Source organism: Malaclemys terrapin, chromosome 3 (genome assembly GCF_027887155.1).
Source record: "Malaclemys terrapin pileata isolate rMalTer1 chromosome 3, rMalTer1.hap1, whole genome shotgun sequence".
In the NCBI taxonomy this organism is placed as follows: Eukaryota; Metazoa; Chordata; order Testudines; family Emydidae; genus Malaclemys; species Malaclemys terrapin.
Window position 1 is genome coordinate 194613022 of NC_071507.1, and position 23902 is coordinate 194636923.

Sequence of the window (23902 nt, forward strand, 5' to 3'; positions counted from 1 at the left end):
GCGCCGGCCGGGGGCGCAGGGACTGGGGGCTGCCTGGCAAACTGTGAAGCCGGTAGCGCTCGGGCAGCCCTTTCCGCGTGGCTGGGAGTGGGAGGTTGGAGGGGCGGGGTTAGGGCGGGAAGGGGTGGAGTCGGGGCGGGGCCAGGGGTAGGGAAATGGGCGGGGCCAGGGCCAGTGGAGGGTCCTCTTTTTTTATTTATTAGATATGGTAACCCTAGCTAAACCAGATTGCTGGGCTTTCAGCCAGCACAATGAGATCCATAGACTTCTCTGTCAACCTGTTACATAAGCCTTGGTTTGACAAGCCAGGCACTGCCCCTTTCACGGTGTATTGCAATCCTCATTTATTCACTGAATGGGGATTAGCAAATGACTGGGGAGGAGAATAAATTATTTGCAGTCACCTGATAGTTTAAATACTAGATTATAGGTAAGGTCTATGCAGTAGCTAATATGACGGGCATTAGTGCTTCACGCTGCTAATTTCTTCCAACGGACACTGATCATATTTTTATTGCACCCTTTCCATTTTACCCTGTGCAGCAATTTGCTTATTGAAAGGCAATGGAGTGGATGGATCCCATTTCCATATTTTTACTTTTTGTCCTGACTGTTCTGTTTATTATGAAAACTGAAAAATTCTGGAATAGCAACTTCCAAGAGGATTTCCCCCCGGGACCAAAGCCTTTACCCATCATTGGAAATCTGCATATAATGGACCTGAAGAGGCCCTACCGGACTATGCTGGAGGTAAATCCTTTTGGTGTTTGTATTATCAAATTGTTCACCAAACCCCGTTATCCCCAAGGTATCCTCCATCTCTTCTACCTGTCACTACCCGGATGTGTAATGCAATGTTAAATATAGGATCATTTTGCCTCACCCTGTGCAGGTTGAGTAAGAGAGACAGAGCTTAGAGATAGAAACCTGTAGTGAAAACCTGGCCTAATCGAAGGCAATAGCAAAACTCCCATTGGCTTCAATATGACCAGGATCTCACCTATGGTGTCCATTTACTTTGGAATGTTATAGATCCCTAACATCAGTCATGTCCATGAACCCAGCATTGTAGATAAATGTTCATGGGCTTATACTTGCCACATCCAGCATAAATTTGACAGAGCTACTTAGTCATTCTACTGCATGCTAGAAACCGACACAAAGGTCTGGTTTTCAGCTGGATCTGAATAGATTCCACGTTGGGGGGCACACATTTGCATCAACAAATAAGTCTACTCGCTATGAATTCTGGGTGCAAATACAAGTTAGACATTTTACTCTGCAGTTTGAGTACAAGGTAGATGTTTCAGTACTGTAACAGCAGGTGCAAATTTGTATCCACAAACATGCGTGCCTTCCCTAAAGATCAGACTCAGAGGAGTCAGAGTTGGGTTGTATGCCCATTTCTTTGAATATTTGTCTAAATTACTTTTTGCCGCAACAAATTTAACAAGCAAACTGGACCAAATAGATCCCTGGTGCAACACCACTGACTTCAGTGGATGAATTTGGCCCACTATGTTTATCATTCAGTATTCAAGCCTCTACTAGATACATAGGTAAAAAGTCTGAAACCTTATACTCACACTGAACTGAAATGTTTAACATTATAGAGAACCCTGACTTGAGAACGTATTTTTTACCAAATCCTGCTCTCAGCTGCACCAGCCTAACATTGGAGTAATTGCATCATAGGGTTGCCAGGCATCCGGTTTTCGACGTTAAAAGTCCGCTTGGCAACGCAGTGGGAGCCCAGGGCTAAGACAGGCTCCCTGTTTGCCCTGGCTCCACACAGCTTCCAGAAGTGGCTTCCAGGTTCCTACGGCCCCTAGGCGCATGGGTGATCAGGAAGGCTCCATGCGCTGCCTTCGCACAGAGTGGCAGCTCCCCAACCACCTGCCCCAGCCCCTAGCCCCTCCCTGCCCCAAACCCCTGATCTCTGGGCCCCACCCCAGAGCCAGCACCCCCAGCCGGAGCCCTCACCCCCCTCCCGCACCCCAACCCTCTACCTCAGCCCAGTGAAAGTGAGTGAGGGTGGGGGACAGAGAGCGATGAAGGGAGGGGAGATGGAGCAAATGGGGAGTGGGACCTTGGAGAAGGGGCGGGACCTCGAAGAAGGGGCAGGGCAGGGGTGTTTGGTTTTGTGCGATTCGAAAGTTGGCAACCTTACTGCATTATCATCAATGGAGTTACACTGGTTTTACAAGTGTAGCTGGCTCTGTGGTATTGCTTATAATTAGCTAGAATCAGTAACTGTATATGTCCTGTGGTTGTTGAATAATTGTTTTTTTTAATTCAATTGCTTTATGAGATGAGTGCAGACAATGAAATGACCAGGCCCGGCCCAAGGACTCAGAAGTCCAGGCATCTGAAAATATATCAGCAATGCAAATCAACTTCAAGTTTGGACCAAACAAATCTGGGAAATACGGCTTATAAATAGATTTATGGGTGTGTGTGTACATATAAACAATGAGAATATTTTCAATGCTAGCTAAAGACTTTGAAACCAAACTCTCCCTGCCTCTTTGAGCCAGCAGAGAAGGAGATTTGATCTGAAAAGCATGAAACAAAAGGAAAATGGTAACATGAGAAACGGAGTTAGGATTTTAAGGTCAAAATGTGGCTAAACTGATTAACCGGTTGCGCAGCTCCTTCACCATGGAGGAGTCCTCAGACCTGCGTAGAGCTAGTATCTCTGGCTCCTGGGTCACCACCCCACATAGCATCTGGCAAACAAGTGGGCGGAGGTATGACTGGTGTGCTGCTGTGCTCCAACAATCCCTAGCTAGTGTAAAGGAACCCGGGGAACCAATCCAGCCAGCATACCTTAGAGCAGCCCCATGACTGCTCTAAGCTCGGTCTCTGGGCTGCAATAGAATCGGACCTCAGATCAGGGAGGTGCAACCAGCTCCTTTTCACTTTCTGTTATTCCCTGCTGAGCTGCACCCTGTGGACGTTGGGTACAGACAAGAATCTGTGCCTATATTTTCATGCTCGTCATCTGAACAGATTGACTTAGACTGTAAGATCTTTGTCACAGTGACCGTATTATGTAGCACCTAGCACAATAAGGTTCTAGCCCGGACTGAACACTTTGGGAACTATAGAGTGACCAGGCTGCCAGTTTGAAAAATCAGGACACGTTTTTTTCGGGGGGAGGGGAGGAGAGCTAGTTGTGTACATAAGACGAAGCCCCTAATATCAGGACGTCTGGTCACCCTAGGGCATTATGACCCAGTGGGAGTTATATGCTTAAATACCTTTGAGGATCTGGGCCTATCAGCATAATTAATAATTAAAACATCTAATGATAGCCTTATTACTAATCACAGCTTCTTTTTCTCTGCACGTAGGAAAGAATTTGACATTGGAATAACATTCAGTCATGATGGCAAAATAGTGTTGAACCAGCTGTGACTTTCACTTCTTTCTTTAAGTCATTGTATTTTCTTCCCCATTTAAGCTGTCAAAAAAATATGGCCCAGTCTTCAGCATTCAGATGGGATGCCAGAAAATGGTGGTGCTGGCGGGATACGAGACAGTGAAGGAGGCTCTTGTGAACCAGGCAGATGCATTTGCAGAGAGACCTAAAGTTCCAGTACTTGAAGAGATTTCAAAAGGATATGGTGATGGTTTTCTTGTTACTCATAAGCCTAACTTACTCAAACAAATGGAATGGTTTCTCTGTGGAGGGAGAGAATGGCTTAGGCGCTGGCATACCAATTTGGATCAGTATGTCTGTCAATCAGCATACATTAGGAGTAACTTCAGAGAAGCCCATGGACTTGAGGCTAAAAGTGGCGTGAGTGAGAGCAGAAACATCCTGAATGAGCCACGAGTTCCTTAGAACTAGTCCTACCCCTTGTACCCATGTCTAAGGGAGACTAAGTTGAAGTCACATGTTGCAGAAGTGTAAGGAGATGGACACTGAAATGGCAGCATTGCTGACTTTCATGATATTGTTGTGACCCTCAGGATATTGAGTGTTTTTCATAACGCCCCAGCTCCTGGAATCATGTGAAAACATCTGCTTGTATTTAAAAAAAAAATAGTTTCTAATGGAACCTGCTGGTGAGTATGTTACAGGTTCCACACTGTACTGCTCCACAGAGGACGTGAGTTGTTACAACCCCAAATTACAGTAGCTTGGCTGTTTAGCTCAAACAGTAGCTGCTAGTGCTTTTAGCACTGGAGGTGCTTGATTTAATCCCCTCTATATCAGCCGTGAAAGCCCCTATTACACTAGCTCTGGTTGAGATAAAAGCTTGAAAATATGAATCTGAAAGACTGAAAACCCAGAGGGCAAGTACAGAACATACAAATTGTAGTTTTTTAAAAATGTGTTACTTTTTAAAATCTTATGATTTTTTGGGGACCTGACAGGTGATTTTTAATGTTTGGGGTTGACAATATGGAAATAGTCTCCTCTCTAGTTTCACTCACACCTTCCCCTGCCTCCCCTTCTGGGTCCTCAGCCACCATCATAGGCCACATAGGATGGTTGTAAATAGGTCTCGGGCAGACAATCTTCCCTATTCGAGAAAGTACGCAAGCAAGTTCTTTACTTTAAGCATGTATTTAACTTCTATTGATATCAATGGAACTTAAGCTATGCTTAAAGTTGAGCATGTGCTTAATACTTTACTAAATAGAGATGTCTTCCTGAATCAGGGACTCATTGCGTACAAAGGGATCCAGAGGAAGGGAATGTAACTGATGCCACCTTGGGTAGGATCTCTGAATTTGGCCCATGCTCCAGATAGTGATTTTTCTGGATGATTTTGCTAGACTGAGTGATTATAAAGCTCAATAAATATGTTTTATAAATTACAATTTAAAGAACTTAGATAAATTCTTCTATCTAATGGATCACACTGCAAAAACATAGCAAATCCATATCACGCAAAAACCATTCTGATTACTGTAGTGTATCAAAAAAATGTTAATTTATTACGGTGTGTCTTAAGGCTGGAGGAAATGTTTCTTATTTCAAAATGTCCATGATACTGGGATGGAAAAAACAGAAAAAAATGTAGATAAAATTTTCATGACAAAAAATTTCCCTCCCCCATTTTTGACTAGCTCTAGCACATCAAAATGAATGTTCTGGGTGTAAGGTTACATCTCTAAGAAGTATTTATTTTAATTATTCTGCTGACTTGAAGCTCTCCCTCCACTTCAGGTGTTATTTTTTCTCACGGCAATAACTGGAAAGTGATGCGAAGATTTACTCTCACGACCTTACGGGACTTTGGAATGGGCAAGAGGGCCATAGAGGACCGGATTGTTGAAGAATATGGATTTCTGATGAAGGATATTGAATCTCATAAAGGTGTGTGTGTGTTTCACTCCACAGACACTTCTAACTTTTGTTGCATGTGCCTTTGAAGAGGCAACAAGACAAAATTCGTCATCATCTCATCCAACATCCACCTTTTTAGGAAATGTCACCATCCATGTTGTGTTGCTTTTGACATCCTTTTTTCAGCAAACTGCGAAGCATTTTGTGAAGCAGTGAGATTTTACACCACTCTGTTGTTCTCTCTTTCTGCTGGGCACGCATGGCCTGCTGAAGCCAGCCTTTCGATCTAAAAAGCGTGCAACCATAGCCCCTCCCCTTGTTCATCCCCAATCTGTGGGACCAGGAAATGTAAGGCCTCATGCACGGTGAGCCATGTGAGCAGATCTATTAAACACTGGGCCCGATTTTCAGTGGACAAAGTGTGTCCCTCCATGTGCGATTCCTCCATTAGTGACAATCTTTGATTAGTTCAGAGGCACCAGGAATTGAAATGAAAGGTAACTGCAAGAACAGAATATCTATAATACAAACACGTTTGCTTCCCTAGTTTAACATAGAGCCCTAAATACCCTTTGATGCAAGATGCCCTAGAATAGGAGACATAGTCCTAGATCCTCAAAGATGTTAAGGTGTCTAATTCCAACTGAAATCATTATACCTTTGAGGATCTGGGCACTAATATACAATTAGTTTTCTTTTTATTCAGTATTACTTCTTACTTGTCTTTTTACCATTTCTGTGAATTGCAGTAGCCAGCTGTTAGATTATGAGAGTTAGTTGTGTGTTTGTGCTGACTTGTGGCACTTATCTATATACAGTTTGTGAATGCTGTTTGATTTTATCAGCTCCCTGCATATTTATGCCCTTCTGGCTATCCTCTGGTGTATTCTTGAATCATACTTCTTGGGCTAAGGAGAGGGGGGCTGGTGTCTGGATGTCTGCCTCTGAATGGGACAGGCTTTGAGGATCATCAGGTGAATGAGCCTTGCCCTAGTAGAAAAATGGCATTGTTGCAACCTAAGTAAAACCAGTTTTTCAAGTGTGGACTCTGTTGAACAGGAGTACTTGTGGCACCTTAGAGACTAACAAATTTATTAGAGCATAAGCTTTCGTGGACTACAGCCCACTTCTTCGGATGCATATAGAATGGAACATATAATGAGGAGATATATATACACACATACAGAGAGCATAAACAGGTGGGAGTTGTCTTACCAACTCTGAGAGGCCAATTAATTAAGAGAAAAAAAAAACTTTTGAAGTGATAATCAAGCTAGCCAAGTACAGACAGTGTGATAAGAAGTGTGAGAGTACTTACAAGGGGAGATAGAGTCAACGTTTGTAATGGCTCAGCCATTCCCAGTCCTTATTCAAACCGGAGTTGATTGTGTCTAGTTTGCATATCAATTCTAGCTCTGCAGTCTCTCTTTGGAGTCTGTTTTTGAAGTTTTTCTGTTGTAATATAGCCACCCGCAGGTCTGTCACTGAATGACCAGACAGGTTAAAGTGTTCTCCCACTGGTTTTTGAGTATTTTGATTCCTGATGTCAGATTTGTGTCCATTAATTCTTTTGCATAGAGACTGTCCGGTTTGGCCAATGTACATGGCAGAGGGGCATTGCTGGCACATGATGGCATAGATCACATTGGTAGATGTGCAGGTGAACGAGCCCCTGATGGTATGGCTGATGTGATTAGGTCCTATGATGATGTCACTTGAATAGATATGTGGACAGAGTTGGCATCGGGGTTTGTTACAAGGATAGGTTCCTGGGTTAGTGGTTTTGTTCAGTGATGTGTGGTTGCTGGTGAGTATTTGCTTTAGGTTGGGGGGTTGTCTGTAAGCGAGGACAGGTCTGTCTCCCAAGATCTGTGAGAGTAAAGGATCATCTTTCAGGATAGGTTGTAGATCTCTGATGATGCGCTGGAGAGGTTTTAGTTGGGGGCTGAAGGTGACAGCTAGTGGTGTTCTGTTATTTTCTTTGTTGGGCCTGTCTTGTAGGAGGTGACTTCTGGGTACTCGTCTGGCTCTGTCAATCTGTTTTTTCACTTCAGCAGGTAGGTATTGTAGTTTTAAGAATGCTTGATAGAGATCTTGTAGGTGCTTGTCTCTATCCGAGGGATTGGAGCAAATGCGGTTATATCTTAGAGCTTGGCTGTAGACAATGGATCAATGTTGAACAGTAACCACTGAGAGAAATCCTTGGTTACCTGAGGGAGGTTTTGAGGCTGACCAGGAGGGTCACATAACAGAAGGGATTAGAAGTTACAAAAGGAGCAGGTCTGTTCTGAGCAGCTCTGTCACACCAACCAGAACAGGAAGAGAAAACTGACCCGGAGGAGTGAGGTCTATGAGAGGGGACCGATTAGAGTTTCCAACTTTCTATTTGCTGAAAACCAGACCCCCGAGGCCCCATCCCCACCCAACCCCACCTCTTCCCGAGGCCCTGCTTCTGCTCTGCCTCTTCCCTTGAGGCCATGCCCCCTGCTCCGCCTCTTCCCCAAGGCCACACCACCACTTACTCCTTCTCCCCCTCCCCCTGTCGCTCGCTGCTCTCCTCCCTCCCCCTTCCTCATCACTGGATCATCTCCACCTCCCTCCTCCAACCCCCAGCTGGGCTCACTCTGCTCTGGGGCTGGGACAGGAGTTGCAGCCTGGCTCAGAGCCTGCCTCCCTGCAGATAGGAGGCGGCACTGGCTGAGCTGGGGCTGGCATGGGTTGATGACCAGGCGCTCCCACCCCACCCCTGGTGGTAAACCAGATTTTTGGCATCTGGTCAGTGCATCTGACCAGACACTGCCAGGTCCCCCTTTTGACCAGACTTTCTGGTTGAAAACCAGGCATCTGGCAACCCTTCCTGGGACCCTAAAAGACATTGAACAGATCCCAAAGAATGCTCAAGAGTTGTCAGGAAACTGAGGCATACAGGGAGGGGAGGTGGAGGGAGGGTACAGTTTGGGGGAGCTGGAGGGGTGTGTGTGTACTGGGAGGGAGAATTTGGCGGGGTGCTGGAGGGGTGTTTGTGCACTGGGAGGGGGTATTTGGGGAGTACTGGAGAGGCTATCTGGGGGTTGCTGGAGGGAGACCTGCAGTCTCATGCCTGAGATGGGAGGGAATGTCGCTCCCTGTCATGGTGGCAGGGCGGCTGGCTCAGACCCGGGACACAGTGCCAGCCATCAGTCAGCACCTCCCTGCAGGACTCTGCCCTTCCCCAGGGTTGGGAGCCAGGGCCTGGGTTGGCGGGAACCGGCAACTGTGGCTGCAGGGGAGGGACCAGTCGGGGCACAGAGACCCGCTCTTTCTCAGCTGCAATGTCTGCTCTGCAAAAATCCCAGACATTTCCTCTGACTTGAAAAATCCACCTTGACAGAGAGCTAGAGTTGCCAGGCATCCAGTTTTTGACTGGAATGCCCAGTCGAAAAGGGACCCTGCTGGCTCTGGTTGGCGGTGTCGGGGGGGCCCAGGCCTAAGGCAGGCTCCCTGCCTGCCCTAGCTCTGCGTGGCTCCCGGAAGAGGCCACCTGGTCCTTGCAACCTGTAGGCGCATGGGTGGCCAGGGAGGCTCTGCGCACTGCCCCCGCCCTGAGTGCCTGCCCCACAGCTCTCACTGGCCAGGAACCGCAACCAAAGGGAGCTGCGGGGACGGCACCTGCAGGCATGAGGGCAGAGCATGGTGCCTCCCTGGCCGCCCAAATGCCTAGGAGCTGTAGGGACCTGGCAGCTACTTCCTGGGAGCTGCAGTAAGTGCTGCCGGGACCCCGAATCCCCTCCTGCACCCCAAAGCACTGCCACAGCCCAGAGTCCCTTCCTGCATCAAAAATCCCTCCTGGACCCCACACCCCAACCCCCTTCCCCAGCCCTGAATTCACTCCTGCACCCCAAACCCCTCATCCCTGGCCCCACCCCAGAGTCCACTCCACAAACCAGAGCCTTCACCCCAGCCTGCACTCCAGACCTCCAGCCTGGAGCCCCCTCCTGTACCCCAAACCCCTCATCCCCAGCCCCACCTCAGAGCCTGCATTCCCCAGCTGGAGTCCTCACTCTCCCCACCCCCGCACTCCAACCCTCTGGCCCAGCCTGGAGCCCTCTCCCACACCCTGAACGCTTCATTACTGACTCCACCCAGAGCCTGCACCCCCAGCCCAGTGCCCATACCCCCCCGCACCGCAAACCCCGCCCCAGCCCGGTGAACGTGAGTGAGAGTGGGGGAGAGCAAGCAACGGAGGGAGGGGGGATGGAGCAAGCGGGGGAACGGCCTTGGAGAAGGGGCGGGCCAGGGGTGGGGTAGGGGGTGGGGCGGAGTTGTTTGGTTTTGTGCCATTAGAAAGTTGGCAATCCTACGAAGGGCAGAGGATCAAAAAAGAGGAAACGTCTGGGAAAACCTGGATGAATGGTAACCCTAACAGGATCCCACTTCCTGAGAATGGGTACCAGACAATCTATGCCCAGGGAGTGAGCCTAGGGGCTGAAGAAAGTGCCAGAAGCCTACTCAGACCATGTGAGCTTAAAAGATCATAGAGCCAGCAGATGGGCCCAAACCCAGCAGCTCGGTGAGTGTCACGGAAAAGGACCATTGGCCTATGATAGTGGTTAAGGCACTAGGCTGGCACTCAGGTAGAGCTGGGGTCAATGCCTGCCTCTGCCAGTCTTCAAGAAAACCACTTAATCTTTGTTTGCCTCAGTTCTCTATTTGTAAAATGGGAATTAATAATAATTCTTTTCTCCACCCTTTTTCCTGTCTATTTAGGTTGTGAGCACTTTGAAGCAGGGACTGTTTCTCACTATGTGTATTTACAATGGCTATCACAACGGGGCCATGATCTTGATTTGCCGACATCTAGGTACTACTGTAATAGAAATACATTGTGATAACTCACTATTAACCATGCTCTTTGCACAATCTCCTCTTGCATTTGAATGCTGTTTTTAGGAAAGCCCTTTGATATCGCTACAATTATGAATGCTGCAGTTGCCAATATCATTGTGTCAATATTACTTGGAGAACGGTTTGACTACAAAAATCCCACATTCTTAAGACTACTAAGTTTGATGAGTGAAAACGTCAGGCTGGCTGGAAGTCCGTCAGTTACGGTAATTCTAGTGATTTTAACGTCACTATTCAAGTGCGTGCAGTACACACACAGTAATTGTGTGCTGTATACTTACATGACATCAAATCATTTCTACCAATCAGAATAGTCCAACAAATAGGAGGATAATACATATGACTATCTATCTATACACCCCTACACTTACCATCATAGTAAGTGGGTGTCTGCCAGATATTTATGGATTTATCCTCACAACATCCATATGAAATACTAGTTTCCACATTTTAGAGATGGTGAAATGAGGCACAGAGAGATTAAGTGACTTGCCCTAGGTAACGTAGGAAGTCTGTGACAGAACTGGGAATTGAAACTACCTCTCCTGGATCCCAACGTATCCTTAATAACAAACCCATTAAAACTGTCTGACAATAATTCATGTGAAGTACAGTGGCAGTTGTGTATCAAGTCTGGAGACATGAACCAAACTAGCTCTGAAATGAATTCCTTAGTAGTTCATGTGTTTATATATGTAGATGAAATGAGTTTATATTATAACAAATAAGGGGTAACTGGCTGGGGTTTAGAGTGGCCTCTCATGTAGAAGATCAAACTAGATTATCTGGTGTCCCTACTGGCTACGTCTATACCCTGCTGTTCTGTTCCCTCTGGGGCAATGGCAGTAGTAATTAGCAACCAAAAAGCCTCCTTAGGAGAAAGTATTATTTATTTAGAACAAAGGCAATTCAGAGAAAACCAATCTTAAAAACAAGCAAATCTCCTGTCATCATCATCATGTTCCCATTACGCCTTCGGTGTTTCGGGCAGCGATGAAGCTCCTCCAGTCCTGTCTGTTTTTGGTTTCAATGGTTCCCCGGCTGTGCCCCAGGTTTTTCAGCTCGGCTTCCAGAGCTCTTCGCCAGGTTGTTTTCAGGAAGCCTCGTTTTCGCTTGTCTTCAGATGTCCATCTTATTGCTACTCCGGTGATGGAATCAGTTTCCATCCGAATCACATGGCCAATCCATCTCCAACACCTTCTTGGCTGCACTGTGCAAATAGATCCTGGTTTGAGAGTGTTCTGGGCCGAAAGATACGGAGGATTTTTCTCAGGCAGGTTAGATGGAATGAAGACAATTTGGACATGTGTCATACTTTGTCATTCCCTAGCATTCTGCACTATAAAGTAAAGTTGAAAAGTCTCCTGTATACATGTCTAATTCTTCCCTAAGGCTGCCCATGCCCTGGGCCTGGGCGCCCAATTCCTTCAGACTCTTCCACAGAACCTGTCAGTGTCAGCCTGCCACCTTAGAGTAGTGACCTCCTGGACAGCCCCTGGTGACTGACAACCCCCTACCTCATCAGAGATTCAGAGAGCTTATGGCCAGAAGGGACCATAAAACCATCTAGTCTGACCTCCAGTGTATCACAGAACATTAAATTTCACCCAGTTACCAGTGTATTGAGCCCAATAACTTGGGTTAGACTAAAGCAGTGGTTCTCGGCCCACGGGCCGCTTGTGGCCCAATCAGCACACAGCTGTGACCCATGTGACACCCTCAGGGCCATACAGGTAGTATATCTATTGTGTGGATGTGGCCCACATAACACATAGAGAGCTGCATATGTGGCCCACCATGGTAAATAGGTTGAGAACCACTGGACTAAAGCATTTCAGTCCCCAGGAGACTAAACTGTTGTGTGCCACAGGCAGAGAACGGGAGAGACCAAGGTGCCACCAATGCCTGAGGCCCCTGCAGTGGCAGGGAAATGATAAGGTAGAACATGCCCAGTTGATCCCTTAAGTCTGTACTAGGCTATTCTTATCTCAGAAGTCATTGTGTGGCTTCCTTGTTGTCCTTCCCACAGCCCTTATTGAATTCAAGCATTATCATTTATAACAAACATTCTCCTATACTAATATGTGTTATACAGTCCATCTAAATAACTAAGATACAAGTCAGTAATCATGGATTCTTACAGAGCACCTCCTACAGGATTCATAACATTTATTCCATTTCAGCTCTCCCTTCTGTCACAGTGAGTTTAAAAGAGAATCTGTATTAGCAGTAGAGCTGGTTGAAAAATGAAATGAAACTTTTGAAAAAAATCATTTACTTGTGTTTTTTTCTGTACAAATTTGACATTTCAAGGTGTTTTTTTTTTTTTTTTTTTTTTTTTTTACTAGCTCTGGTTAGCAATATAGAGCCTCTGAGATACTGATGAGCAGTTCTGATTCCATCCAGTGGAGGGCAGTAGTTACACAATACACACTATCCAGATTGTTACAGTATATTCAAAATATGGCTACTTAATCTACCTTCTGGGATATATGTTCAAGTGATAGAAAATTCATGATTGTTTGGTGGCACAATGCCAAAGATAAAAGAACCAGGATGGACAGCAGCCTAGGAATTCTTGCCCAATTCTGTGCCTCAAGACAGGCGGGGTCTCTGAGGAGTGAGGGCTTGTTAGCTGCTCATACCCCCAGGCACAGCAGATAATCTTCCTATGACTCAATTTCCTTATCTGCAAAATGGACATACCAACAGTCACTTGCTTTTATGAATTTGCTTTTAGATCTTTGGCAGATAAGTGCTATAATAAGTGTTAAGTATTCTCATTACTTATTTTTGCTTACTCTGACATCTTAAATTCTTTCAGCTATATAACATGTTCCCAGCCCTTGGATTTCTACTCAGGAATTACAAGATTCTTTTGAAGAACACAAGTGAATTGCATTCTTTTATACAGCGTACTTTCATAGAACACCTGAAAGAACTGGACAAAAATGATCAGAGAAGTTTTATTGATGCATTCCTTGTAAGACAGCAGGAGGTAATTATGATCGCTGCAGACTTACACGTTTCCTTTTCATATTTTATATTTAAAAACATATTTGCATGAAAATTTAGCATTGGTAAAGTATGCACCTAACAAACTAGCAGAGTTGAGCTAATAGCTTGCTATGACTAATGTATACAACAAATTTCCCCCCCACCTTTGCAATAAGGATGGCATGGATGGAACATTTGGCCTGCATGGAGTCCCACTGGTTTCAGTAGTTCAGGAGGTCCAACTATCCAATTCTTCCAGTGACCAGGGATCAAAATCTGTTTCATTGATAGTTGAATATTCCCTCCGTTAATTGCAATTTCCTCAAATGTATTCATTGTTTGAATTTGCTTGACAAATGTCTACCTGATGGAGTAATCCAGAAATATTCAAACTTCTAACTGTTTTGGTTACTTGTGATTGATCAGATTAGTCACATAATATTTTTTCTATTACTATTTTATTTTTACAATAGCACCTAGGAGCCCTAGTTATGGGCCAGGACTCCATTGTGCTAGGCAGTGTACAAAAGACAGAGTAAATAGCCAGTCCCTGTCGCAGAGAATTTACAGTCTAAGAATAAGACAAGAGACAAGAGATGGATATGGAGATGTGAGGCGATGTGGACATGAGGGAGCACAAGGAAACAGAGAGACAATATTGGTCAGCATGATAGGCCACTGGTCTACTGACACCATGGCCTAACTGCTGTCAAGCTTTCTGTAGACATCACAGCAAAGGAGAGTTTTAGGGGGGGATTTAAAGAAGGAAAGTGTGCTAGTTTTAAAGATGCTTGTGCGGAGCTCCTTCCAAGTGTTTGGGGCAGCATGGGAGAAAGGAGCTGACTGAGGAGATATCTGAGTCATTAGTGATTATCTTTGAAAAGTCATGGAAGATGGGAGAGATTCCAGAAGACTGGAAAAGGGCAAATATAGTGCCCATCTATAAAAAGGGAAAGGACAACCCAGGAAATTACAGATCAGTCAGCTTAACTTCTCTACCCGGAAAGATAATGGAGCAAATAAATAAGCAATCAATTTGCAGACATCTAGAAGATAATAAGGTGATAAGTAAGAATCAGCATGGATTTGTCAAGAACAAATCATGTCAAACCAACCTGATAGTTTTCTTTGACAGGGTAATAAGTCTTGTGGATGGGGGGGAAGTGGTAGGCATGGTATATCTTGATGTTAGTAAAGCTTCTGATACTGTCTCGCATGACCTTCTCATAAACTAGGGAAATGCAACCTAGGCAGCGCTACTACATGGTGGGTGCATAACTGGTTGAAAAACCATTCCCAGAGAGTAGTTATCAGTGGTTCAAAGTCATGCTGGAAGGGCATAATGAGTGGGGCCCGGCAGGGATCAGTTCTGGGTCTGGTTCTGTTCAATATCTTCATCAGTTATTTATATAATGGCATAGAGAGTACAGTTATAAAGTTTTCAGATGATAAACTGGTAGGGGTTGCAAGTGCTTTGGAGGATAGGATTAAAATTCAAAATGATCTGGACAGACTAGAGAAATGGTCTGAAGTAAATAGGATGAAATTCAATAAGGACAAATGCAAAGTACTCCACTTAGGAAGGAAAAATCAGTTGCACACATACAAAATGGGGAATGACTGCCTAGGAAGGAGTACTGTGGAAAGGGATCTGGGGGTCATAGTGGACCACAAGCTTAATCTGAGTCAACAGTGTAACACTGTTGCAAAAAAAAGCAAACAACATTCTGGGATGTATTAGCAGAAGTGTTGTAAGCAATACTTGAGAAGTAATTGTTCTGCCCTACTCTGCGCTGATTAGGCCTCAACTGGAGTATTGTGTTCAGTTCTGGGTGCCACAATTCAGGAAAGATGTGGACAAATTGTAGAAAGTCCAGAGAAGAGCAACAAAAATGAGTAAAGGTCAAGAAAACATGACCTATGAGGGAACATTGAAAAAAATGGGTTTGTTTAGTCTGGAGAAGAGAAGACTGAGAGGGGACATGATAACAGATTTCAAGTAAATAAAAGGTTGTTACAAGGAAGAGGGAGAAGAATTATTCTACTTAACCTCTGAGGATAGGACAAGAAGCAATGGGCTTAAATTGCAGCAAGTGAGGTTTAGGTTGGACATTAGGAAAAACTTCCTAACTGTCAGGGTGGATAAGCACTGGAATAAATTGCCCACGGAGGCTGTGGATCTCCATCACTGGAAATTTTTAAGAGCAGGTTAGATGAACACCTGTCAGGAATGGTCTAGATAATACTTAGTCCTGCCACAAGAGCAGGGGACTGGACAAGATGACCTCTCGAGGTACCTTCCAGTCCTATGATTCTATGAAAACACGAGAGTGCTTGTTTGAAAATGTAACACATGGGCAATGTAGGCTGGTGTCACTGGTCAATTGGAGCCAGGACTCGACATCTTAACAGTGAATGAGAGAAGATGGGCAGGGTGGGAATTGGTGGTGAAGGGCCTTGAGAGTGAAGACTTGATACATTTGAGAATTGGTCCGAAATCAATGAGATGAAATTCAATAAAGACAAAAACTGCATTTAGGAAGAAAACATCAAAAGCAAAAATACAACATGGAGACTCATTGACTAGGCAACAATTCTGCAGAAAAGGATCTGGGGGTTATAGTGGATCACAAAGTGACTGTGAGTCAACACTGTGATGCAGTTGAGAAAAAGGCAAATGACATTCTGGGATGTATTAACAGGAGTGTCATATGTAAGTGGCAAGTGATCATTGCCCTGCTCCGCTCAGCACCGGTGAGGCATCAGTGGAAGAACTGTGTCCAGTTTTGGGCACCAGATGTGAACAGAATGGAGACAGTCTAGAGGAGAGCAACAAAAATGGTAAAAGTTTTAGAAAACCTGACCTATAAGGAAAGGTTGAAAGAACTGAGCATGTTTAACTTAGCAAAGAGGATGCTGTGGGAGGACGTGATAATAGTCTTCAAATAAGTAAAAGGTTGTTATAAAGAGGGCAGTGATCAATTGTTCTTCATGTCCTCTGATGGTAGGACAAGAATTAATCAGGCCACTTCGAAATGCACTTTATATTAATAGTCTTGCCAGGAAAAGTCAATATCTCAGATATTTGCCGAAAGATTGGTGTACCTGGTCAAAAGGAACCGAATTTCCTGTGGATTTTTTCTATGTTGCTAGATTATTTCCCAGCTGCCCAGACGTGCATACAATTCACATGTGTCACAAAAGAATAAGAGAATGAACTACAAATAACAATAAAGTATAAAAAAAGCAAAAAGAATAGAGCATGATTGTGACTTAATGGATCAAGCATCGGAGTGGGACTTGGATGATTGCTGGCTCTGTTGCTCATCTTCTGGGTGACCTTGGATAAGTCATTTAGTTTCTCTGTGCCTCCAGCTCCCCATCTATAAAATAGGCATATGATATTTGCCTCCATTATAAGCACTTTGAGATCTATTAATGATTGTTTATGAAATAGGTATTAATGTTATTTGCTTAGATGCATGAGTACAGATGGTTGATTGTGCAAGATGGCAAGCTGCACATGTATGTGTCTGAGGTTGGACTCAATCACATATGGATTAATTGTCCTGAGCTGTCTCAGTTAGGTCTGGAAGACCATAGATTGAACTGCACTCAGCATGTTAGCTTCCTCAGCCTATAGCACTCGGGCTGGTTGTGGTTGCGTAGGAAAAATACACTTCTCTGGGAGCTTGATTGTGGAAGGTGATGAGCACTCTGACTGGGATCCAGTGAAACACTTCAAACATGCTTAACTTTAAGCATATTCCTGATTCCTGGCATCAGTGGCTCTACCCTTGTGCTTAAAGTTAAGCACATGCTTATGTGCTTTGGTGAATTGGATCCGGAGTGCTCAGCACTTTTCAGGACAGATCCTTAGTAGAGAAGATACCTATATGTTTCTGAGGGCATCAGATCAAAGCCCTCTTGGTTCTTTAACATTTATTTTTTACTATATACTTTATTATTTAGTAAATATGTTTTAGCTCTCTCCGTTATAACTGCCCACTGGAGTTCTTAGTGTGTTCATTTTTTTTTCAGGAGAAAAGTAATCCCAATGGATATTTCCATAATGCCAACTTAATAAGACTTGTGACCAACTTGTTTGTTGCTGGCATGGAGACCACTTCCACCACGCTGCGCTGGGGACTTCTGCTAATGATGAAATACCCCCAAATTCAGAGTAAGTGCTTTTGTGACAGCCGCTAGCTTGACTGGCACAGGAGGGTTGAACAGGAAAGCTGGAGAGTTAACAGCATAAACTGCTACAGCTTTAGAGCTAAAGAGTCAGGCCTGACCGCAGAGAGCTGTAACAGATCCATATCCTCAGTGGATCAGGCACAGAGTGGGACATGGAACAATCACTTACCCGTGGGTTATGCTTTTATTTCCTTAGAGCCAGATTCTGATCTCAGTTACACCTGTGTAAACCCGGAGCTATTTCATTCTACTCATTAGAATTGCTCCAGACTTACACTAGAATTTTGCTCTTGAGAAGCAGAACAATTCAGAGCAGAATTTAAATGGTCATAACTGTGAACACAGTTGTAATAATTGAGACCACACAGACCTACTTGAATTGTGAGCCTACCCCGTGGAAAGTGGGTGAAGGGTCATGAATTGTCACAATCACGTGTTATAGACAATTGTTTAAGAAAAGATTTAAGAAGGAGACAAACGGAATTAATTGAAACAGGGGGGAGGAGGTGTCTACTGGACACTGTTATGAGCATGACTAGTAAACAAGAGGAAAAGGGAACCAGAAATCAATGGATCAAAATTGTTACTTTGGAAATTAGACCTAACTGGTGCACAAAATAATGAGAGGATGGACCGTTCTACCCGCCACTCTTGGGGTGGGCCTTAAAAAGAAACTTGGGAAGTTAAAAAAGGAACTTCTACAACCACCGCGATTGCAGCAGAAAGATTTTTACCACAACACTCAGACTTTAATACGCCAGCAGGGATGCTTGACCATTACCACTGCCCCAGCAAGGACCCAACCCGATACATGTGAGATCTTGTTCTGTCTTCACCTCCCTCTTGTGTCTCTTTCCATCCCACACAATCTTCCTCCTCTCCTCTCCTCTGTGTGTGTGTGTGTGTGTGTGTATCCCTCAGCTTTTCACCTGATCCTGAAATCAACTGAACTGTCCTGCACCAGCATGACTAGGTGAGACAACCCATCCAGCTCTGGTTGTCCTAAGAAGGACCAGTGAAGGAGAGGGACATTAGCCGACCAACCAGATGATGTTCCTGGTCGAGGAAGCAAGCTGGGGTGCAGAGCAACAGCTGTCATGGCCCAACCTGCCAGCCTAAAGCATCTATCTCTGTGTGACTGACCCGCTGCCCTGTATTCTGAGAACATCAACAAAAGCTGTATTTCCCCCACCTGTCCTATCATATCTCTTCTCTCCCCTCTGTTTCTGTGTGTTTTGTCAAATTTTGCCTTCCCCGCCCCCCAGAAAATAGACAAAGCTTTTTTGAACATTTCTATGGTGGTTTCCCATATTCCATCCAGCTCTAATTACTTGTTAAATCCCAGTGGTATGTTCACCACTGTACAAAACAGAAGACAGAGTCCATGCCCCCAAAGAACTTCCAGTCTCAATAGACAGGCAAAATAATACAAGATACAAAGGAACTGATCGTACCTGTGGTGTGTTAAGGCAGTTTTAGTAAGCCATGCAACAGCTTGCTTGTATGCCTTAGAGAGACAAGGTGGTGAGGTAATATCTTTCATTGGACCAACTTCTGTAGGTGAGAGAGACATGCTTTTGAGCTTACACAGAGCTCTTTTCCAGTCAAAATGGTGTACTCCATACGGTGTGACCTCATAGGAGGCACATGCGAGGTCCTGCTGTGGAGAGGTTTGTGTTCTACAAAATAGAATCCCCCATGGGGGCTGGAAAGAATTGTCCCACAAGCCAGATTCAGCCTGCCAGCTGGGCAACGCACAGTAAGTTGGGCATTACTTGCATATATAGACCACACACCACCAGCTCTCATTTACTTCACTACAGCTCCACTGGTCTCAATGGAGTTACTCCTGATTACAATGAGGTGAGGTCAAACTCTGGCCACCTATGTTCTGGAGGACCCAGAGTTTGGTTCTGTAATAAAGCAAGGTTTTTTTCTGGTTGCTGGTTTTATTTTTATGCTTTTCCAGTTGCTTCCCCTAACTCCTTCCTCTTTGGCTCTTATAATCACCACACACAAAAACATTGCCTGCACATCTCAAACTCTGTTTCTGACATTCACAGGATCATTCCTTTCCAGTTCTACTTGGTGGCTTCTTGCCTGAAGGCTGCTTCAGGGCACCACGGGAAAAATCCTTTGTGCATGAAATTGACAGAGTCAACAGGGAAGCCTCAGTTGCAAAGGCATTGAAAACTGTTTGATCTGTGATTAGTAAAGTTTTTATTTCACAGTGGCCCACAGCCTGTTCCCATTTCTTTGATTAAGTACAGAAGGGCATGATCTAGTGGTCTGATGCAGGCCTGGGTGCTAGGAACTCCTGAATGCTGAACCTGTCTGTGGCCTTGCCAGCCTCTGTGAAAATAAGGATAATAATACTCATCAATCTCTGGATTGTTGGGAAGTTAATTAGTTAATGTTTGTAAGTGCTCTGATAGTTTAAAAATAGAACTGTGCAAAGATGGAAGTTCCATTCATGAAGGCTTTTGAGATTCCCCCATAGGGGAAAATTAAAAAAAAAATGTTTTGGGGCAATTGAAATATTTTGTTTCCACAAAATCAAAATGTTTCATGTCAAAAGTTGACATTTTAATTTTGTATTATATTATCATATAAAATGTCATGTAATACAAAAATTTTTTTTCTAAACAAAAAGTAGTTTCAGACCAAAAAAAACTCAAAATATTTCACTGAAAAAATGTTAAAAATGCGACATTTTTGACATTGCCAGAACGTACTTTTCTTCAGTTTTCTTCCAGAACAAAATTTCAGCAGATTGACATGATTTCATGACGCGTTTCAGTTTTAACAGAAGGACATGTTCCAACAGAATGTGCCATCAAAGTTTCTGCAACCAGCTCTAGTTTAAATGACTGTCTATTATTCTTTGGCAAGCCAAGTAATAGGATTGGTTACCTGTGTTTTCAGAAGTTCTCTATTTAGTTTTGATATTGACAATAAGTGTTTATAAACTCTAATATCATCAGTACCCCATTATTTCTGGAAAGAGACAGATTTTGGAGAGCACTTTAACATGCGCTTGTGCACCTCTGAAAGCCACAATGCACAGCAGCATTCCTTAGAGATAACTGAATCCTGATCTCTATTATATTTTCTCAGGCAAAGTCCAAGAAGAGATCGCAAGAGTTATAGGATCAGCCCAGCCACGAATCGAACATCGAACTCAAATGCCGTATACGGATGCAGTTGTCCATGAAATTCAGAGGTTCGCTAATATCCTGCCCATGGACTTGCCTCATGAAACCACTGAGGATGTGACTCTTAAAGGCTACTTTATTCCAAAGGTGAACAGTTTGTGGCATTGCTTTTCTTGTGTTCTGCGACAGGGTTAAAGTCCCGGTTCAGCTGATTGACCCTTTTAAGTCCTGGTTCATTGATTCATGTTGAATCGCATTGGAAATCCCGTGGCAGTATTTGCCATAGCATCGTTCACTTACTGTAGCTTAAATGCTTATACCAAGCTATAGTCAAGCGACCATATTGACCTATGGAATAACTCCACTGACTTGATTTACAGGGAACTTACATCATCCCCTTACTGGCCTCTGTACTGCAGGATGAATCTCAGTGGAAGAAACCAGATACATTCAGTCCTGAGCATTTTCTTGACTCCAAAGGAAAGTTTGTAAAGCAAGAGGCTTTCATGCCTTTTTCAGCAGGTACTTTCTGTTTTCATTTACTGCTGTGGGGATTAGATATCCAAGAATCAACAGACTATAACATAAACTTGTGAGTCTTTAAATCTCATCCTCTGTTTCCCCCTTATGTGAGATAATCTCCCATTTTAGACTGTGCTACTGCTGAAAGCACATGTGCACCATTGGGTACTCTAATTTGCAACTTGAGGGTGCAGTTAGAGTCCCAGCTGCTTTTAAATGATCATATATCAAGGGGAACCTGATAACTGTCTTCAAATGTTCCCTAATAAAGTTGTGGAATCCTCGTCAGTGGAGGTTTCTAAGAACAGGCCAGACAAACACCTGTCAGGGATGATCTGTGTATGCTTGGTCCTGCCTGACTGTGGTGGGGGATAGACTAGATTACTGTGATGGGGTCCCCGGGATGCAAGCTGAACTGTTGAGCCTCTGAGCCCTCTGTCCCACCAACTTGGTATCCCTCTCACTCTGTGATGCTGTTGTCAAGCCACAAACCTCTGGCAGGTACTGCACTTACACAGAAATCCACAGGCAGGGACATACCTAACTGAGTTATATGAATGCTTCTCCCAGCCACTCATGAACCAACAATAGAGAGGCTCCAGCCAATTCCCCCCAGCTCCCCAGTCTTGCTCCCCAGAACTGTACCATCTTGCCTTGGTCAGAAGCCTGACCACTGTAAGTTCATTATTCAGTCTGCCCCTCCCTCGATGGGGAAACGACACACACTAGCCTTTGTAAACTGAGCTGAGATAAAATAAATAAATAAAGTGAGATATCCTATCTCCTAGAACTGGAAGGGACCTTTAATGCTCTTTGAGTCCAGCCCCCTGCCTTCACTAGCAGGACCAAGTACTGATTTTGCCCCAGATCCCTAAGTGGCCCCCTCAAGGATTGAACTCACAACCCTGAATTTAGCAGGCCAGTGCTCAAACCACTGAGCTATAAAATATAAAACAGATTTATTACGTATAGAGAGATAGATTTTAAGTGATTATAAATAGCAGGCATAGAAATCAAAGTTGGTTACTTAAGAAACAAAATAAATTTGTAGTCTGAGTTCTACAAACTAAACGGGATTTGAATCAAGCAGTGTCTCAGCCTAACAGAGGGTACAAGCAGGTCACAGATCCTCAATGCACAGGCTGGGACTGCCTTCCAGCCTGGGACCACCCTGCCCTAGTTCTGTCTTTGTCCTTCAGATGTGTTTCCAGGTGTTGAGTTGTGGGGGGAGTGTGGCCAAATGATGATGTCACTTCCCCTCTTTTATAGTTTCTTCCAGCTTACTGGAAAGATCTATGCTGTGACTTGGGGAATCAGTCAGTCCCCATTGGTCAACAGTCTCCATTGCCTATGTGCTCTCTGAGAAATCTCCATTGTACACAGTTTCTGGGATAGTGGATTCTTTCCTTGATGGGTGTTGATGAGCCATTAACCGCTGTCTGGCTACTTCATTGTTGTACCTAAAGGCTGGTTGTGGGTGTACCCGACCTCACAAGATATTTCAATAACACACACCTTGCAAAACTTCATAACGTCACATACAGTGACCGCACATACAATCCAACAGGATATTAATGTTCAACAGATCAAGACTTTTAAAATGATACCTCACAAGGCATACTGTATACAAAACATATCCTAATTCTAAGACAGTGGTGAATATGTGGGTTCCAGGATGCTGCTTTGAAGTATAGAGTTTCACAATGACATCTCGAGCCCTACATTTCTGTGATTCTATAGAGCAGCTATGACCCGGATGGGTTATTATCCGCCTATATCTGGCTGGGAGGTTGCGATCATTCCTTTCTAATGAGGATCTTGCTAATCCTCCGTGCCTTTGTCACTTCACTATTAGGCTACTCTGATACATTCTATGGCTCCGATTAAGGTGATCATCAGTTGACTTCAATGGGACTTAAGCACTTGCTTAAAGTTAAGCACTGTCCTGAACTGAAGCCTATCTAGGTATGTTTACACTGCAATTAAAAACCCGTGGCTAGCCTATGCTGGCTGACTCGGGCTTTGGCTAATGTGCTGTTTAATTGTGGTGTAGACGTTTGGGCTCAGGCTGGACCCCAGACTCTAGAATCTGCAAGTTAGGAGGGTCCCACAGCCTGAGGCTAAAAGTCTACACTGTAGTTAAACAGCCCTTTAGCCCAAACCCCGCGAGCCTGAGTCAACTGGCTGGGCCAACCAGGGGTGTCTAATTGCAGTGTAGACAGACCCCTTTGAGATTACATTGTAATCAACTCAGAAGCTGAAAAATTGCAAATTGCGGCAGTTTGCGTAAGTGGAGTTTCTCATCCTGATCACAGGGCCCCAGTGTTCTGTGGTGTGTGCTCTTGGTCTGTGGGTGCAGTTTAAGATGTCGATTTTGACTGATAAAATATTTTTTGCAAGTGTTGCCTGATTTAGGAGGTTAATGTTATTAATTTGGATAATATGGGCTATAGGCTCGCCAATTAATCTGATAAGAAGACAATAAAGGCTCTTGTGCCAGAATAAGACTACACAGAGTTTGCAAAGGACCCTTGGGGGTATGACAGGACACTCACACTGAGACAAACATAGTCTTAAAGACTTTTATTGAGATAAATGAAATTATAATCAAATAGTAATCAAATGGTAAACTAAGCAGAGTTACAAATGCAATTCTATTATTATAAAAATCCACATAGTATTATACACTATACAACTTTTGATTACTATATTGACCAGCCTCGCCTCTGACATGTCAAAAGCGTTCAGGTCTAGGTTCCTTAATTCTTTGAGTAGGGGGTGCAGAGGTTGGAAGAACTTAGAGCTAAGCGCTATTGAAACTAACAGAGTTTTACTGAAC

The 23902-nt window shown here is 44.2% G+C and overlaps 1 protein-coding gene across 1 annotated transcript in view; it reads left to right on the forward strand.

Annotated features, from left to right (window-relative positions):
* Positions 1 to 549: 549 nt before the first annotated feature.
* LOC128834194 (cytochrome P450 2K4-like) overlaps positions 550 to 23902 on the forward strand; it is a 32550-nt gene continuing 9197 nt past the window's right edge. The window contains exons 1-8 of the mRNA XM_054022774.1: positions 550 to 750; positions 3467 to 3629; positions 5186 to 5335; positions 10235 to 10395; positions 13014 to 13187; positions 17228 to 17369; positions 20504 to 20688; positions 20922 to 21063. Of these exons, the coding sequence (XP_053878749.1) occupies positions 565 to 750; positions 3467 to 3629; positions 5186 to 5335; positions 10235 to 10395; positions 13014 to 13187; positions 17228 to 17369; positions 20504 to 20688; positions 20922 to 21063 (1303 nt within the window). The 5' untranslated portion in view covers positions 550 to 564. The remainder of the gene's footprint in view (positions 751 to 3466; positions 3630 to 5185; positions 5336 to 10234; positions 10396 to 13013; positions 13188 to 17227; positions 17370 to 20503; positions 20689 to 20921; positions 21064 to 23902) is intronic.